Source organism: Poecilia latipinna, unplaced genomic scaffold, assembly GCF_001443285.1.
Source record: "Poecilia latipinna isolate Pla-1442-1.1 unplaced genomic scaffold, P_latipinna-1.0 Scaffold2742, whole genome shotgun sequence".
Lineage (NCBI taxonomy): Eukaryota > Metazoa > Chordata > Actinopteri > Cyprinodontiformes > Poeciliidae > Poecilia > Poecilia latipinna.
Genome location: NW_015115358.1, coordinates 7,882 through 28,163, shown reverse-complemented (window position 1 = coordinate 28,163; position 20,282 = coordinate 7,882). Strand labels below are relative to the sequence as shown.

The 20,282-nt window shown below is 39.1% G+C and overlaps 1 protein-coding gene across 1 annotated transcript in view; it reads left to right on the top strand.

The window, feature by feature from the left end:
- LOC106938983 (anthrax toxin receptor 1-like) overlaps positions 1-19,317 on the top strand; it is a 42,808-nt gene extending 23,491 nt beyond the window's left edge. The window contains exons 10-18 of the mRNA XM_015021200.1: positions 1,072-1,170; positions 1,843-1,912; positions 7,506-7,584; positions 11,668-11,763; positions 12,046-12,084; positions 12,177-12,275; positions 12,370-12,537; positions 13,746-13,826; positions 18,055-19,317. Coding sequence (XP_014876686.1) covers positions 1,072-1,170; positions 1,843-1,912; positions 7,506-7,584; positions 11,668-11,763; positions 12,046-12,084; positions 12,177-12,275; positions 12,370-12,537; positions 13,746-13,826; positions 18,055-18,318 — 995 coding nt within the window. The 3' untranslated portion in view covers positions 18,319-19,317. The remainder of the gene's footprint in view (positions 1-1,071; positions 1,171-1,842; positions 1,913-7,505; positions 7,585-11,667; positions 11,764-12,045; positions 12,085-12,176; positions 12,276-12,369; positions 12,538-13,745; positions 13,827-18,054) is intronic.
- Positions 19,318-20,282: the final 965 nt, after the last annotated feature.

Below are 20,282 nucleotides of genomic sequence, written 5' to 3'. Positions count from 1 at the left end.
ATCACTTGATAATTATGTTATTGAAAAACTGGAAGATTAATACCTGAACACCAACTATAAAACCTTAAAAAATCTAAACATTTTAAAAAGACTTGAATAAATATGCAGTGGTTAGCCTGGTAGGGGCACAAGTAAAGCCTGGTGGCCTAACAGGCTTATAATACACTAGGGGAAACCCTGAGTATGCCTACATATTAGGGTAGTCACGATAGAAAAATTTTCAACATGACACTCGATGCAACTTGTTATATCGCATCAATCTTTTTACAAAGGGTTTTCTCTGACAAAGATGAAAGAAATATAACCAGTTAAGTATGACGACATTTTCAGTACTGTTATCTGGAAAAGCTAAAGTGGTTTTTAAAGAGTGAGGAATGTTGTATTCACACAGCTCATCCCCAGTTAAATAACATTGCAGACGTTTCTTTACTACAGTAGTTCTTACTTGAGAAAATGTTGCTCTTAAAATGTAAACAATGCTTTTTACAGTGTAAAACAAGGATTTGTTCCATGCTAATGTGTTCCACAGCAGCCCTGTTCAGATTGTGTGTTTCTGGTAACTTTGCATCATTTTGGTGGCCTACTACTGACAGCAGGGAAGGCTGCAGATGGTTCAGATTAGTTGCTACAATTGGATGGGTAGACCGTTTGTTAATTTTTAGTCATTTTACTATCAGCCACATTAGCCTCTAGTTCCTTTACTACTGGATAAGAAGCAGGTATGTGGTTCATTAAGATTCTTTGCTATTTTCTATCCATACTTAGCCATCTAGAAGCTGCTGTTTAAATAAATAAATGTTTTTTTACACCTTTAAAGTTGTAGATAGAGGAGTTTTACTTGCCTGTTTGAACCCCTCTCAAACATTAAAGCGTACCCATCGTCTTGTCCTGGTTGCCAGCAATGCGTTTGCTTTTGCCTCTTTCACTACAGAGGGCTCTCCTTGAAAAATGCTTGCCATGTTATTGGAGCTGATTCCCTGTGTTTTGTTTATTTGTGTCTACCTTAGTGAGTCATATTTTGTGAAATCTTTCATATTATAAAAATGACAAACGTGATGTTTGTGCAACCAGAGACATTTCAAGCCGTGGTGAGGGGAAACGGATTCCTCCACGCAAGAAACATCGACCAGGTGCTCTGCAGCTTCAAAATCAACGATACCATCACAGTCAGTGAGTAGACCCGCTCTGGGCCTGTTGGCTTTTTTTTTTTATAAATAGAACAGTCAGTAACAAAGTTCAGCTGGTTTTCTACAATACATCTGTTCATTTCTATATCACTGAGTAGCAAAAGGTATAATACTGAAAATAAAATAGCTACATTGATCTACATTTACAAGATAACATTCTCATCTTTCAAAAAGATTCACATGAACACAGCGATGGTGTTCATGTCTTCTGAGATATTTAACTTTTGGTTAAATTATAACCACAGAATTGAGTGGATTTTATTAGGATTTTATGTGTTAGACCGACATGTATTTGTATTCAGCCCCTTTTACTCTCATACCCCTAAATAAAGTGTAAGCAGTTGCCTTCAGAAGTCACCTACTTAGTAAATAGAGCATACTACAAGTGCAAACCTATCAAGACACAGCAACAGATATGACCAGTAACTCTGGAAGGGCTGCAGAGAGACACGCTGCTCAGGTGGAAGACACACTGCACATCACCTTCAACACCTACTAACTCCTACTGTAAAACATGGTGGTGGCAGCTTCATGCTCCTTTACAGCCCATTTGTGGTTGTAATGTGATTATGGTTAGTGTGGGTTAGTTAGTGTGTTCAATGAGTGTGAATACCTTTGCAGGAAACTAATTTCTCCTTGTGTTTCTGCCCTTTAGATGAAAAGCCTGCTGGTGTAGAAAACACATTCTTACTGTGTCCAGCTCCTGTCATCGATGAGGTTGGAAAGTAGGTGTCTCTCTTTTTATAGCTTCATGAACTCTTACGGTTTGCTAATGCAAAGGGGCTGTTTCTTAGACAGATTGCATTATGCACACTGCCCTCCTTGTATAAAGCCAGGGGAACATGTGCATCAGAAATCTGCCATACATTAGCTGTTTTTATGATCTCTATCTGAAGTCATACTCCTATTCTCTAGTTCCTAGAATAGTTCTAGGAAAATATAAAAGGCGGTGCAGCTGTGCCAGCTCACACCAGGGACGAAGCCTTTGTGCGTTTGTCCTGAGCAGTAAAAAAACGAGAGCAGATTCCTCTTTGTGAGGCACCGGCGGATCTGGACGACAAAACTTGCAAATCTCACGAAATGTCTCGGCTGACGTCTTGCCAGTTCTTTTGGGCAGGAAAGGTCGCTGTAGTCGCTGACTTTTCCAGCCAGCCAAGAAAAGAACTCTTAAACACTCTGCATGGTATTTGTATAGAGCCAAGTCTGTGAGGCCATTTACCAGCTAAAGAGCAAATCATTTCCTCGAGGAACTAGAAAGTGAAAGGGAGGCGCCATATTGAAACGGGGGATGTTTTTTTCCAAGAGCTTTTGGCTTCTAGCAACAAACCAGCTTTAACTACTTGGACACGGCTGTTGTTTGAGAATATTACATTAGGACTCTTCAGAAAAAAATCATGTTGGACCTGATACCAAACTGCAATCACAAACTCAGAGTATTTTATTGAGTATTTCTGTGAAAGCCACTGAAAGTGTGGCATGCATTTGTTTTCAAAAAGAATAAAATCCTCTCCCAACTACCTGCCAGCTGAGTCCAACTGTGTGTGATTACAATCAGTATAAATCCAGCTGCTTGTTAGAGAATATCAGTGGACAAATAGCATCTGAAGACATTGTTTATTGTTCTCTGAATATTATGTTGGTGGAATATGCCCTGCAAATTTTTAGATGTATTTATTTATTCTTTTATAAATGTGAAATTTGAACAGTTGAACACTTTGTGGAACATATTTTGTTGTGATTGTAACATGTTTAGAGTCATAAAAATAATAAAAAGAAAGGAGGAACCATCCTGTAGACATCCACCAAATCAGAAGCCAACTTCATCTCTATATTATACAGAATGTTTATGCTTGGTGTCATACTGGATTACAGTAAACTCTGACAAAAGAACAAATGTAAAATCATCTATTTTATGACGCTTACAGATGTTGTGTGCCGACCATTTTTCTTGATAAAGTTTCCATTAACACTAGTCCTGGATGACCAGGTATGCTAGTTACAAAGGTTAACCCCAGCAACTCCTATGCTAACGTTAGTCTATCCATGCTAGAGACCGGGAGAGGAACAAGGCAGTCAAGAAGCTGACCAGCCTTGGCATGCTAGTCACTAGCATCTTCAAAGCTAAAGTAAATGAGTAGTCTCCTTCTCATTTCCAGCACCAGCTGCTCAGCTACCGGTGTCGACCTTATCATTAATCAGGTCAGTAGCTAGCTCTGGAATGGAAATAATTATGACAAGGAAGCAGTCACTGCTGGGTCCACTGTAGTCTTAATTTTGGCACTGAAACTGCACCGTAACCCTGGAAGAAAACCCAGAGCTGAAAAAGAACAGGGAGTAGGTTTGGCTTTTATTGTACCGTGAGCTAAGACACACAGTAAATGGTTTCGTTCAAAGCATAGTCGTGTTTTTCAGTGGCCTAATCAAAGACCAGACCTAAATCCAATCAAGAATCTGTGGCAAGACTTGAACATTGTTGTTCATAGAAGTGACAAAGCTGAAGGAAGCCTAAAACACTGGCAATTGGATCATTTTCCTTCCACTTCTTTTGGTTCCTCCATCACATAAAATCCTAATAAAACACGCTGAACTTTTCAGGTTTTAACGAAAACGTTCAACAGGAAGGAATTTGTTTGCACAGTGCAAACTACGCAGCGACCAGATTTGCTCCTACATCACATTTCTGTGCTCTTATTTAGACCCCAACCGTGTTCCAACATCAACTATCCGCAAACCTCTCTGACCCAAGTCTTTATGGGAAGAAAAGAGCTCAGGGCCACAGAATACGAGTCTGAGTGGACGGCGTTAAAGACTTTATAAACACAGAGGGAAACCAGGGGGGAGGAGAGATGGACAGTTTCTCTCCCTCCACATACCTTAAACCTAAATCATTCCTTTTTGCTACAAATTCCGTACATTTATTCTCCCACAGCAGTCGGGGGGGAAAAAAAAAAACAGATCTTCATGCTAGCCCTCGGAAATCAGACAGCGAAGGGATTGAAGATTCTGAGCTAATCCGTTGCCCATTTCACCACCTGTGTGGAGGATTTTGCATTCTCTCATCTTTCTGCCCGTCTGTCCTTTTTCTTATTGACTGTCTTCTTTTATGGTCTTAGCTACAGATTAACTTCTTTTTTTTTTAAATCCTCCGCCGTCCATAAGGCTTTTTATTTTCATTCAGCTGTCTCTTTGTCTGGGTTTGCCTGATCAAAGCTGTGTAGCAGCTAGCCAGGTCTTTCATGTGTGGGACCACATGTTGGTAGCATGCAAGGTTCTCAGCAGGGGAGCTGGGGGAAAACAGGATTGGCTCTTTACATTTATAGAAACCAAACAAGAGGCGACCTTAAGCCAGAATTAGGCGAGTGTTTCACTTGATGTCTAACATGTGTTTATCTATATAAATGCTTAATAATTTTAAAAATGTATGACTAACCAATGAATTAATGTGAAAAAACTTTGTATCACAGGAGGACATGTTGGTATTGCTGTAAGTGCACGGTCATAAAATTACAGCTTATACATATTTTACTGTCTGCATTTATTGGCACCAATAGTAAAGTAACTCACATTGAGAAATTTTGAAAAATCTAATTTTTCATTTGAGTGCTGCTATTCAGAGGGAAACAATTTCATATAAAAAGTTAAATTCATTAAATGTGGAAGGTCAATAAAACGTGATTTTCCTAAAATTTCTTACAAATAAATAAAGAATCCTTATTTGATTAGATTATTTAAAGTTTAATAAATAATCCTTGACTTTCTGTTTCCCTGTGGTAGAAATATTAGAGGATATAGAGTTATATTTCCTTTGGCCACAGGTCACCAGCACACAGTGAGGATGGAAAGGAAAGTTAGAAAAAATAAAAGTACAAATCTCACTGTTCTAGAAAAGTGGTGTCTTGTTATGGAAACGTAAACACGTTTCCATAACAACCATTAGACGTGCTCTACATGCTAACCAATTCCATGGGAGTGTTGCCAAACTCTTAACTTCACATTGCAAAAAAAAAGTTTGTTTTTGTCCACATGTGAAACCATGTCAAATTATTTGTGACCATTTGAACAGCACAAATCAGATTTTGTTTTCATCATATCCAGACCTTTGGTCCTAAATTGAATACATATCTAATGTTTTTCAAAGCAACCGCAATCTGAACAGCCATGTTGCATTTTTTCCGACTTCCATGTAATAAAGTGTGACAGACTGGAGAGATCAGAAGTTAAAAACAGATGAGAAAGAATCCAACTGCACGACAACTACATAATTAATGCACACACGCTGACATCTGTAGCATCTATGTTTACTGCTGCGTGTGATGTCACATGTTGTTCTGCGTATCTGGGTCATTTCAGGGACTCTTTGTCGTTACATCTAATAGAAGTGGCATTTAAGTTCGAATAATAACCATAAAAAAAATATTCAAAAATCAGCATAAAGTCTAGCAGAGTTTTTTCTGGAACAAATGCATCAAAGAATGAAAATATGGGAGGCTGGCAGATCAATCCACAAATATCGATAATATCGATACCTAGTCAATATCAGTATCGGATCGGATAAATGCTAGCAAGATTTCCTCGTCAAATTTTATTTTATTTTTGTTTTGCAGTTTGTCAACTCTGCCTCAAAAAAGATTTTGTTTTGATTTGCTCTCAGATGATTGTTTTTGCTCTTTGTTTATTTAGAAACAATGCACATAAACCATGTCACTATGGTGTTAAAAGTACTTTGTAGACACTTAATTTTTTTCCAAATTCTGTCCTAGGTTTTAACAAAAAAAGAATTAAAAGGAAAAACTACAAAAACACATAAGTCAGAAGTCTGATGACATATCAAATGTAAATAAAAATAATCGGTATCAGTATTGGTGATAAGGGCAAGGTGGGAAAAAAGTGGTTATACACCAGTGATATAGTTAACAACTGCTGTTAATATGATTTTTTTTTTGTTCCATACTAAATAAATGTACTCAAATAAAATGTTCAACTTCCAGTGTGACACTGTGCTGCTGGGACAAAAGATGAAGTCATTACAAGGTTTTTCACACCTTGTTGCTATGAACTGCCAGGCCTTGGTTGGGTGGGTGGTATGGGGTCAGGGGGGATTTAGGTGTGAAGTTGGGGTTGGGGTTAAGGTTCTGGGTTTAGCTGTTCACAATAATTAGAGGTAAATGAAGCAGCAGTGCTGCATCAGCTGCAGTTCAGACAGCTGTCTGCTTCACTTCCTTGTGAAACAGCTGTCTGTGACCATGCTCTACATTTCCTCCCCAGCACTTTGTTGTTTTTTTCCCTCCACATCCTTTAATTCTGGCTTCAAGGTCTTCTCAGGCTGCTCTATCATTCTCTTGGAATTTTTCATTTGAACAATTTTGGATTTTTGTTTTCTTCTTTTTTTTTGAATGATCATTTGACATCGTCTGTATGGACTCTGACAAATATGCGAGACAGATCGAAGGTTTTGCTTCTTTCTGTTCACCTGACCCCCTGTCATCCCCGTTTTCAGGAGTGATACCACAAAAAGCCCTAGAGATGAGGCAGTTCTCCGAATTGTTCTCCAGTGTTAGAGGTGGAGGGTGGGATGATCCAGGAAGATATGTTGGATATACAGATGAGGTCAGAAGTGGGGCATGGACAGAAGCTTGTTTTGATATGGGAGTCTGTTGGAAAGAAAAACCAGAAGGATAATTGAAAGTTGAGTTTGGGTGATGTAATTCCCAGAGAAACAAAAAGCAACCTCAATTGGCGGGTTTTTCCATTGTAGTTTATTAAAACTACAATGTCTCTGTGTTTACTGTGCTGGCTCCCCCAGTTACAACCACCTCGAAGGGGTTTTTTCTCCTTTCTTGCTTAAACAAAGTGGAAAAATTCTGTATCTGGTTCGTTCGGTTAAAGCCAGCTCAATTACGAGTGAAATGGAGCCTGTAAGTACAAGTCAGGCTCCTCATTTGTTGGACAACTTTTAACAATATGCCCTCAAGGGAGATTAGAGATTTCAGCAGCTACAGTGAGACGAAAACAACACATTCTGGAGACTGAAAAGAAAATTCTGGAGTGAGCAGGATTAGTCATTGTAATTTACTGTCGGGTTAAATGTCTGTCTCCTCCGGCTCTTTATCCCTTGAGTTTTGTGGTTGGAACCTTTTGGTTACAGTTACAATCTCCCCTCATAGCTAGCACAGTGTTTGGTGACGTGATTCTGCTGTGAAGCCAACTTTGAATGACATCATTCTGGTGAAAGAGACTGAATGAGTTACGCTTTTTGTGGACGATATTGTGATATTTACACATTATTGATGCTCTTGCTCATTTCTGTGTGTATTTCAGGGTGATTTATCTCCAAGTGAGCATGAACGACGGTCTGTCCTTCATCGGCAGCAACGTCCACATCACCACCACAGAGTGTGTAAGTAATTATTTTACTTTTTTTTTTAATGCAATCGTAAATTTATGGGCACATTTTTTTTAGCATGTCTTCCAGATATATATGTGTTTTTTTTTTTTTTTTTGTTTTTTTTACTTTTTGCCACTTTACAAACACAAAATTTGTGTTTATTGGGATTTTTTTGTGATAGACCAAGACAAAGTAGCAATTGTGAAGTTGAAAGAAAACCTGAAAAATGTGGCAGGCATTAATGTTTTGCCCTCTTGAGTCAGTACATTTTACTTCTATGTTAAGGTTAATTTATTTAGACTTAACTTGTAAATAATGGCAACATTTTTGCAGAATATCACTAAAAGCAGCCCAAGTCCAAACAGAACTGGTACCAACATGTTCCTAACAACAATTGTCCAGCTGGAAGGGGAACGTTTACCCCTGTCTAAAGTCTCCAGTGATAGGTTTCAGGCCTTTGTACATGTGGGCCAAAACTTTCACTGTCCTCTGTCTAGAGCATCGTCTTCCACTTGTTTGCTGTCTGGAGTTTTAATGGCCTCTTCTTGCATCTCTTTCTTAAATATTCTCCAAGAAACATCTGGAGAACAGCTATATTTATTCACAGACACAACTGGATCATATATACTGACTGGATTCTATTTGGGGGCTTTAGTGTTTCTATGAAAGATTAAAAAAACAAAACATGTAAGTCATGCTACATAAAATTATGGTAAACTACACGGCAGTTTGTGGATGTGATGTGTAAAAATGTTCAGTACGGATACTTTTGCAAGGCAGGACATGATGCCCTTCCCTTCCTTTCCTAGAAATCTGGTGTTTTGGTCTGTGGGATGAACCATTTGTCTTCTTTGTCTTCTTCATCCTCCCTTTTTGGTGTTATTACTAGCAATGATGCATCCAAAAAGACCCACTGGACTCTCCAGCAAAGGAAAGGAAAAAAACTTAGAGAAGCAAGTTCAAGACCACGATATGTGTTTTCTTTGAAAAGTAAAAGGGAAAGGTCCCATAACGACACTGACTGATGAATCCTCTACTTCTGTTTAAATGTTTATTACTCAGCTAGTGGGAAAATGGTTGACATTCCATTTAAAGTAATTTAAAGTAAATTTACCTAAACAAAAACATATGGTGGGACATATGGAAACAGAAGATTCCATCTAACCAACAAGTAATATTCCCTTTAAAGGCCCCCTGCCCCAATCCACAAAGCTGGGACAAGAAACCATGAGAGCAAACTATGTGGTTTATGATGTATACATCCCAACTTAGCATGCTATTACAATTAGAGAGAAGGGAAAGGTTAAAATATGCTTAAGACCCATAAGATATCAAATAAAAATGTACAGCGGATAGCTAAAATCCTTGAATACTTCACACCCCCTCTAAAAACACTTATAACTGTTTACTATAAACAGTCAAACACCATTAGCGCCAAAATTAAAACTATAGCACACCCAGTGGTGGCTACTTCCTTGTCTCAGGAGGCTATATGTATTCCAAAGTTAGCTACTATCTCATTAATGACAGGCTGCGTTAGCTTTGGAGAAGTTCATGACTAGCATGTCTAGGCTGGACACCCACTGGATTGCCTAAGCTTCCTCTACTGTCCATTAGCTCTGGATAGGTTGGTATTAGCGTTGATAGAGTGGGGTTAGCGTTGATAGGCTAACCCCACTCTGTCCAATACTAACAACTAGGCATGCTAGTTGTTAGTATTGGACAGGCTAACAACTAGCATCTCTAGGTCATAGAAATGCTTTGGCAGTAAAACCGAAGCTACTATCTACAGCATCTCTGCTCTTGTGAGTACACAGACAGGGAAAATAAATGGGACTCCTGGATTGGCCACTTCGACAGACAGTTGCTTGCGACTAGACATTTCAGCTTCCAACGCTGCCTTTTCTTTCAAATATTTTAAATATGTTCTATGAAAAAATGTGCAAATAGGCAAATTTTCCATGAGTAATTCAGAGTTATGAAGACATCCATGATTGCTGAACCGCGAGTGTTTTTTGTTTTCTGTTTTTTTTTTTTTTTTGTCTAAGTCATCTTTTGGCAAAAATGAGGAGTTTTTTTTTTTTTGTCATTCACTTTTTGGAAAAAATTATATAGGCCATTATTTTAAGAAGGTGACAAAATGCTCTATGAAAAAATTTGCAAATAGGCAAATTTTCCATGAGTAATTCAGAGTTATGAAGACATCCATGATTGCTGAACCACGAGTAGATGGGAATCCACTGAAATTTCATCGTTTCATTATTTTGCAACCAGCCTAATATGTGTAATACCATACTGCATGACAAAAATATGCACACATCCAGATATGGTCCCATTTACTGTCACCTAATAAATTAGACTATCAAGTTTTCTAACCAGACAATTTAGTCATTGTAGGAACTCACTGCTTGTTGATAGAGGGGAGGGGATTAGGTTCTGAGAAATATTTATTTGGTTCCTGTGATGAGCTGTCTTCAGTCGGCCCCACTGCAGAGTTCAGATAAATCCTCAACATCGCCCCCTCCTATGATAGATAGGGGAAAGTCTAACCACATGTGATCCTCATCTGCGGTCTGCAATGAAAACCATGTTTAGCTGGAGGCTAGAGAGAAAAAGAGAGAAATGTTAACAGATGGATATATTAGGAGACTTAAATGATTAAGATCGACCACAGTTAGCGAGACAAAGAACACAATCGCTACGGTGACGAGGCTGAAAGTGCTCTCCTCTGTTCCTCCTCATGTCAGAGCTTTGGGACTTTAAATCCACTGATTGCTGATCTTGGTAGCATCATTGTTAGTTGTTTTGGAAGTGAACTACGTTCTGGTCTTCATTGGCCAGCTTATTTTCTATCTCTCAACAAAGGTTACAGTCAAGTCATTCTGATTCCCTCAACCTTCCTTCACCTGTTTAATTCAATTTGTACTTAGGTTTTTAATTGCTTCCTAACCTGTTTACTAACCTACGGGCTTCCTCTTAACTTATATATTTACTGATTTACCTTCCCAATCACTTCCTTTATCTCTCCATTGACTTTGTTTTTCTTATCTTCATACTTTCAGTCTATTTTTCCCCTTCCTTCCTTGGTACTTCCTACTTTAGTTTGTTAATTTTCTTCTTTCCTTAGCTCCATTTTTGATGCATATCTTCATTCTTATGTTTCCTTCCTTCCTTATTTGGACACTCACTGCTTTTCCCCATCCTTCCTGCAAAACTTCATTCATTCATTACTGTCTTTCTTTCTCTCATTATCTACCTTCCTCCTGAAATTTATGTATTTATTTCCATCTTTCCTAATTTGCTTCCCTTTATGACTTCATTTTTTCTGTAGAACTCCTTCATTTCTTGTTAGTGGTTTTATCCATACATCTATCTTTCCTTTTTTAAAATGTTCTTCCTTCCTGCCATCCTTTCATCTTTTTTCACTAACTTCCCAACTTTTTTGGTCCATTGTTTTTTCTTCCGCCCTTCTTTAGTTTGTTCCTTCCTTGTTTTATTCCTTCCTAAGCTGTACTGATTCTTTTTAAATCTGTAAGTAAATGTTTTTTTTTACAGTACTGTACATAAATAGAATAAAGTATCCTCATAGTTAGTATGATTAGATTATAATCCATGTATGTTAAAAATTACATTGCAGATAACTGAGGTCAGAAATCTATGGATTAAAAATAGCAGAAGCAGACTTTATGCAAACACATGATTAATATGTTGGGGTCACTGAAAATTCAACAGGGTCTTGGCAAGGGATCACTGAAGGAGAGATAATTAAAGATGAACTTATAATCCACTGTGTGTGGATTTAAATTCATATCCTGCCGTCCTGCTGTTCCCACGCCACTGCTGCCTTTTTCCTGAACTTTATTGTTTGGGAGGTTGAAAATGTTCAAGTCTGTACGCTCTCCTTGAAAGTGTTTAACACTTTCCTTTCGTGTTCCTGTCCTTCTATCCCTCCTGAATTTCATCCTTCCTTCCCATCTCCCTTCTTTCATTTGCTGCTAACAAATTTCTCCTTAAGCTGTTCACTGGTAGTAAAGCTGTTCCTGTGTGTGTGTGTGTGTGTGTGTGTGTGTGTGTCTTTGTGTGTGTGTTGTCCAGTTTGATGGCACCATCCTGCTGATAACGCTGCTGGTTTTGTTCCTCCTGCTGGCCCTTCTCTTCATGTGGTGGTTCTGGCCTTTGTGCTGCACCGTGGTAAGAAACTCTAATATCTTTTTATTGTATAGACGTGAGGGTGATTGACAACGGTAAGACCCGCCTCCTGGCTCTGATTGATTGTTTCTAGTAAGCATTGGGAAAAGGCAGAGGAGCTTGATTTTTTTTTCTCAGATTATCTGTCTCCTACCATACTTTCACATAGTGACAGTTTCAGCAAATATGTACAAAAATATTTTTTCATAAACATTTCATTCATCAGTTAGTCGGATAGAAGCAGAAATGGTGTGCGTTGTTGTGAAGATCCTTTCTTGTCCGCAGGTGATCAAGGAGCCTCCACCTCCTCCTCCACCAGAGCCTGTGAGTCAAAACAGCTGCACACACACCAACACATTCAGAATTTTAACTAGGAATGTTGCAAAACGAAAGAAGTCTCATTTCTGTGTTTTCAGGAGTCAGATGATGACGATGGCCTGCCAAAGAAGAAGTGGCCTACTGTGGATGCCTCATATTACGGAGGAAGGGGAATCGGTGGAATCAAGAGGATGGAGGTGTTTAGATCACGTTGACGCAGTTCAACCAGTCGCCTCTGATAAAAACCAAAAACAGGTCACTAACCGTTCCTGCGTTGCCTGCTGCCTGCAGGTACGATGGGGCGGTAAAGGCTCCACCGAGGAAGGGGCTAAGCTGGAGAAGCCAAAGAACGCGGTAGTGAAGATGCCGGAGCAGGAATACGAACCTTATGAGCCCAAACCCAAGAAAGCTCACAACAAGAAGCCGCCTCAAAACCGCAAGTGGTACACACCCATCCAGGTACACACTGCCGCAAACTCACACAGGACCACTGAGAACAAGCTAGCTGTGATTCAGTCCAACTGCCACGCAAATTTTGGGCTAACTTTCAAAATGCTACAAGAAAAAAAAGGTGATTTGGTTTGTCGCAAATTAAGCAGGCTATAAAAACTGTAATTACGTCAGCCGTTGACGCTGTAACAGAAAGTAGAGTTTCTAACTAACATGGACCACAGAAAAATGGAGAGAGGTTTTCAAGAATGTGTAGCTATCAGATAAGTTGTATTTTTTCTGTCATGTCAACCAGCATTAGTGATGATGCAAGCTGTACAAAGACATAGAGAAAGATCAAGAAATAAACAGCTGGTCAGTCATGTGAGGTAGACATTTGTTTCGTCAGAACTTGTTTGGTCAAATGTGATTCCATTTCCACTTTAGCACATTGACTCGTTTTCGGGAAGCTAAAACGACCTTTTGTTTTTCAGTTCTTAACCACTGAATGTTGAAAATTTCACATTAATGGAAGCAGACACTCCTTTCTAATAATCTCTGAGCTGACGGTAAAACATAAAAAATACCAGAAGCGGTTTCAGTCTTGTATTTCTCTGCTGACTTTATGAATAAAGCCTTTTAGACAGTATGCAGCACTGTACCTTTTTCATATAAGCATACACAAAAATACACACTGCCCCTTCTCTACACATGCTGATTACAGTGCATGTACTGTAAGGACACCGCCTAGAAAGGCAGATTATTCTTAAAATTTAGACATGCCATGTAGAGTATGGATGAAAAATATTCTTCTTCAACAGCTTAAGAGAAAAAAAATGTGGTTTACCGTTCTGTCAGAAATATATTTTTTTCTTTTTTTTTACACTCGCCAAACACTTGGTGTTGGTAAAATTAGTCTTTTAAACTGGTTGGATCCACGTGAATTTGAACAATCCTATTCTGCAGTCTATGCAACTTTTTATGACCTTCCTCAAAATGTTGCATTTGTGCGTAAATAATATTAATTACAGCAATCTTTGGTTACTGGTTTGGTTCATCACTGTTACAAAACACATTCCTGCACAAGACAACACAAAACAGAGTCACTTCAGTGACTCATGGATGATTTCTTAGTACGTCAGTTTGTCTTAAAACAAATTAAGTGATAGACTCTCCACATAAAGTCAGAAATAACTCCAATGATGTAACCATGAAACCCTCCATTCTCTGCTGCTCAGGGTAAACTGGACGCCATCTGGGCTCTGTTTCGCCGCGGTTATGACCAGGTTTCCCTGATGAGACCCCAACCTGGTGATCATGTAAGTTACTCACAATTAAAAGATGTCGGGATCTTTCTTTTAAGTCCACCATAGATGGAAGGTTATGTAAAATTATTGTTTTCCAAAGCTAATGTAAAACATTTTTTAAATTTATTTCACTATTCAATACTTTCTTGGAATCTAACTTGGAAAAAAATGGTTGAATACCGCTCAGATATGTAAACATTAACTATATTTGACTGCATGTGTGTGTTCATGTTTGTGTATTGAGATTAGACTTGTCAAGGGACACCATAAGCTTATTTAAGCTTATGGTGTCATCAAATGTTTATGTTTGAGCTGTACATTGTCCCAATCTAAATAAAGTTTATTTTCATTAATAATAACCTTACTTGAGATGTAGTTAAATCAGAGACATTCTGGTAGTAGTACACGGAAAGAGACACTGGTTTTGCGACCATGTGGAGGGTTGGTATTTTACATGCTAGTTCTTTAGTAACAATAATCTTTGGAAACAGAAACAAGATAAAATTTTATTTCTGTAGGCATGTAGATGACTTGATTACATCAAACATTTTTACTCTCTACAAGCTTTAGAACCGTTTGCCTCATCCCTGTAGAAATCCAAACCGAAAGGATTAGCAAACGTTTGGACCCCTTGTGCATATGGATTCCTGGAAATTTATATTGGCGTCTCTAAGCCATGCAATTACCCTCTTTAGAGTGAAACAACAACAGCATAAATGCCCCCCCTGAGATAACCAGTGCTTTAGAAAAAATGTTTCAATCGTATGTAATGACTAGTCATTGTGCCCTCCTTAAACTCCCGGTGTCTCTGAGCTAGCTAACACCTCAGCTAGCTCGCCGCATGCTGTTGAACCAATTCCTCTCTCACACCTGCTTTGCATTAGACACTATAAATTAGATGAAAAGCAGAACCACAGCTCACATCCTTGTAGTTGGACAGGCTTCTTCTGCACTTATTTTTTTTTTTACTCTTTTTTGCTCTTTACCAGATGAACCACATGGTTCTGTTTTAATGCCCAGCGCATCTATCAAATAGCACCACATAATAGCTAGCAATGAATGTGGAGAAAGAAAAGGCTTTACACTCGGAGAACAAAGCTCCCCCTGGGGGGAGCTTAGAAATACCTCACAAACATCCAGTACACTGTTGTTCTGTTTATTCAAATAATCCTTCATAATTTTTCAGCTCCACAAGTCCCAAAGGAGAATTTTCCACTTATTGAACATATTTCAGGTTCACTCTTTTTTAGCAGCTTGTACAGTGGGGTACATTATTTTTGAAGTCACACTTTGTATGGAATAATTGAAGTGACAGCAAAAATCATGGCTCAGTGAGTACATACTTCCATTTTAATGTTCTGGTTTCTGCAATTCCTAAGGAGGACGAACAATAGCCTCTCGTTTTTTGTTTTTCAATTTAAAAAACATCTTATTTGTACACCCATGTTTCTATGGTTTGGTACTAGGGCCAAAATGCAGAATATTACACACCTAGCATTGGCTATGTCCTTGTTCCAGGAGATTACATATTTCGAAGCTAGCTACAGATCAGATTAACTGATGTTGAGCTGGATTAAAGTCAATTCTAACAAAATAACACACTGATGCAGTCAAATGTATGTCACCTACAGATATTATATGTCATAATATAGATAATATGTCATATATGTGATTAAATGTTCTTTAAAAATATATATGTCTAACAGGATAGATGGCCAGCGTAGGTATGCTTGTTGTCAGCCTATCTATGCTAATGGACAGCCAAGGAAGTAGGCAAACCAATATGTCACCATATGCTAGTCACTGACCTCTCCAGTGTCAAGTGAGTAGCCTCTCTTTCAGTTGCCAATGGTGGCCAGTTCCAGCTAATCAAATCAGTAGCTAGCTTTGGAATGGCTATAGCCTCCAGTAACAGGGATGTATCTAGCTGGGTGCGCAAAGGTCTTCACCTTCGCCCTAATATTATGTGTTCTTCTTTTATTCAACTTAGCATTAACATGTGTAGGAGGGGATAAATATCAGAAGTGTTGGATAAATCCTGGACATGGACTTTCCTCTGCTGTTGTGAAGCTGGTGTAACTTTTCTAGCTAAAATGCAGAGAATTTGGTTTTGTTACTTGCAGAACTTTTAACAATAGTCTATCCTTGTACAATGACGATCTACTGCGGCTCGGTCTGAACTGAGGCGCTGTTTGAATGCTACATTCATCAGGGTTAGCTTTATTGAGGGGTTTTTCCCAACAGACTTACTGAGTCATAGTACAAACAAAGAGAAATGTCAGTTCGGTTTCAACTCTTAGTTTTTCTTTCATTTGTCGATTGCCAATAAACGGCTCAATATGATCCAGGATGCAGTTCTGTTGAGTGCAGTCTGCTGTCAGAAACTGCCAGGGAGAAACTGCTGAGCTCATTGAGCTGTCACATTGTTTCATGCTAAAACAAAATCCCATTTCTCTTCGATAGGCGCTAATAATGAGCAGAAGTGTCCGTATGTCCCAAGCCACCCTGATGTACTGACTGACAAAGGATCTTACATTAAATGTGATGACAGCTAGTTAAATCTTTGTGCTCATGAATGTTGAGGATCATCCAGTCTAAATATGAGAATAAAGTCAGTCATTGTAGGAGTGTGTGTGTGTGTGTGTGTGTGTGCGTGTGTGTGTGTGTGTCACCAAACCACATACAGGACACTTACATCAGAGGGACAGAATAATACTGAGCTGGTATTATATCCCTTTTCTGGACCGGCAGTTTGTTGGTTACAGGGTAAAAGCTAATGTCAAAGACAGAGGACGCCCAGACCTGTCTCCACAAACCGACTGACCATGCCTCACACACACACATACATAAATTTAATGCCAGAAAACTTTACGACCGTGGATGTCCAGCACAGCTTTAGAGAACAAAGTGTTTAGGAAAATTGGAATATTTTCACAAAGCAGTTTATGTTATCAGGGTATTTTAGTCCAGATAAGTACAGCATGTGTTGTTGCCTCTGCCAAGACAGGGAAAAAAATTCTTCCGTATTTTGTATTTTTATGAGTGACTGCTCTATCATTTTCCACTATGGAAACCCGTGTTCCAGTGGTTTCAGCCATTCACACTGCTTATTAACAGATTAACATTTCTCCTATCCACACTTGACTACCAACCACACAAATCTGGACAGACGGTAGAGTTTCAGTACTAAAAGAAACCTCTGTGAACATGCTCAAGTTAATAGGGTTTCCTATGTTATAGACATTAAAAGTCATTTTTTTAAACCATATGAAAACTTTAGTTTCCTCTTTTTAAAAAACAATGTTGATCTTTTTTGGAGTCTGTTTTTCTATCCCTATTGACGCTTTCTCTGCTAGTTACCTTAAACTTAACATGACACTAAACCAGAGGTCTCAAATGCTGGCCCTCAGGGCCCAGGTGTTACCCTGCTGTTGCACACCTGGCTTAAATGAATGCAGCAAATGGAGGCATCCTAAGGAGCTAATGAAATTATTTGAAACAGGTGTGCTGGAGTAGGGTCACATCTAAAACATGTAGGACAGCAGGTTGGGGACTACTGTACTCAACTAACCTGTAGTGTGTGAAAGATGATATTCCAGTGTATGAGGACTAAGAACTGGTTAACAACAGGAAAGAGTCCTCAAGAGTTAACACAAGGACTTTAATCTCCATTCATTTTTATTTATTTCTATTGCTTATGGCCTTGACGCTCACCCAAAACACATCCAGTACCAATGCATGCCTAATTTAACCCTAACTCAATTCACACCTTAGTCCTGAGCCTAAACCCCAACACTAGAGCACTTCTCCTCATGAGGACCAGGCTTCAGTCCCCACAAGTAGCAGTGGGTATGCATTACTTCATTTTTACAATGCAATAAAAACAGGCTCTAGGCTCTCGAATTTGTTTTGGCTACCCACAATGCACTGTATTATAGTCCACTTCCTATTTGTGGAGCTGTCTCCGGTCTGCTTGCATCCACTGTACATTAGAACCACACCAGAGTTTGATTTAATGAAACCAAGACCTACATTTTTAGGTGGACCAGAGTTCACTTTTTTGATCTCCATCAGAGTTTGATTGCACATCCACACCTCCCCAAACGAACAAGTCTTTCTAGGCAACCTAAGCAGAGTTCGATTACAGCGGACTAAACAGGAGTGGTGTGAGTGCAACCCAAGTGTTCTGTGCTTACCGTTTGGTTTGCCTAAACATTCATATTTACTTCTTTCTGTGCAGGGTCGATGCATCAACTTTACAAGAGTAAAAGACGATTCGGCAGCAACCAAGGCCCCACCCCGTCCTCCAATTCATGCACCATCGCCTCCTCCACCAGACTACCGTCCCATTACCCGCTCCGCCTCCTCGTCTCCTACCTCTTCCAGCCCACCCACCAGATCACCACCGTCAGGCCAGGTGCCTCCAGGGCCCCCGCCGTCCCGCACGCCTCCAGGGCCGCCCTGTCCTCCACCAGCCCGTCCTCCACCCTCCCTTCAACCCTAAATCATGCAGACAAACGTCCTCCGCCCTCCCGCCCTGTCCACTTTGATATCACATTGATATTACTACCCGTCTGAGCATGTATTTAATCTTAAAGGAGGTGGTCCTGCTGCCAAGTATCCTCCTGCCTTCTAGCAAAGATCAGCTGCATGCTGAACCTGAGACATGAGTCTTCCTTCTGTCGTCTGGGATAGAGTCTCAAGCTAAGCTGCAAGCTCACAATTATATGCTCTTGTGCCTTTACATGGTTAACTACGGATTAAGAATCTGCTTGAGTTGAATGCTTTCTGTAACTAACGCCAAAGCAAATGTTGCATAAATCGATGGGCAAAAACATTTCTTTGAACTGTGGTTTAACTTGACATTCTATCTCACACAGATCAAATGCCATTTCTGAGATCTTGAAAGGATTGTTGCTGGACAGCAAAGCAAAGAAGAAAGGGATGTCTATCAATGAAAGATTGAAAGATATTTAAAAATTGTCTATCTTTATCAACTACTGAGTTTTGTGGTTTCTGGTTATTTTTGACACCTTCTCCATTTCGTATCTTTGCAGTTTTGATTATTTAGTGCCCATCTTTTTGGGTCTGTCGCAATAAATTTTGTACGGTATAAAACTCATGGTTTACTAAGCCAAAATTCAATTTTTAAGTATTTTTAAAACAAAATGATTGCATAGACCCTTTGCAACTACGCCACTTGATTAGTTGAGGTGCCATGATGGACGTTGTAGTGACGGACGGGAGTATTAAACAGAGAAGACTGCCATTGTTTTCCAAAGTTGTTTTTGCCGGTATAGCCACAGCTTGCACTCGTTCAATTCAAACTAATTTGTCTGTGGACGGAGCTTACCTAGTCGGGGTTCATAGATAGTGGAATTGACAAAAGTTGGAACTAGTTAGCAGGAATGGAGGGCTCGAGACCGGTCTTGGCCTCAAGCTTTCCCCCCCCCCCGGTGTTGGCCTCGGTCTATAATAAAACGTATGTGAAACATGCATAACCGTAAAAACACACAGCAACGCTAAAACATTGTCTTAGCCACACAAGCTTTAAATTAAGACACAAACTTTGCTCTTTCGAACGATATGACAATCGTCGAACTACGTGCAAAACTCACAGAACCAGCAGCCAATACAGAGGAAAAACAAAGCCTATTTTGTCATGCCAAAACTTACCTTCGATGTTTTATAACCAGAATCCGTGTTAGCGAAAATATTTCCACTTTGGTTCCTGCACTCTGTTGTCCTTGCGTCAGCTCTGTTGGCTCCGTGATTTTCGGAAATCCCACGGCATCTATTGGCTCTGATAGTTTCGGGAATTTCCCATGTGAGGCTATTTGTGTTCCTGTGTGTACTAGGCATAATATGTCCAGGATATGTTTTAGGAACAGTGAGTTTTTTAACATCTAATTATTTATGGCTATATTTTTTTTCTGACACATTTTATTAAACTAATATCTCAATTTTTTTCATTTAACATACAACTATTGTGCAATGTAAGCTGATTAATTCAGTTTAGAGAATGTGTATCATTGTGTGGCTGCATTTAGTAACTTAAATATTAGTTTATTATGACCGTTATTAATTTAAAACCAAGAAGTAGTTTTGGTTGACTTTTTTCCATTAATATTTGCATTTTTGGTGTACAAAAAGCAATGTCCTGAAATATTTATTGAAGTCAAACATTCAACTTCAGCCTTGGTCTCGGTCTTGGTCTCGGAAGAACCGGTCTTGACTCCATCCTTCCTAGCTAGCTTAGAAACCGACCCACAAATACTTCGTCCCCTTGAAATGTTTGTTGAGTTGAACAAAAAATTCAACAAACACTTCACAGATTTTTCTTTTTTTAATCGATTTTTCTAACGGTAAAAAAGGTAAAAACCTTTTTTTTATATCTGAAAAAAAGGTTGTTGTTTTTTTCAGATAAAAAACATACAAAAGTCCATAAGCATATTAGTTGTTTTTTTT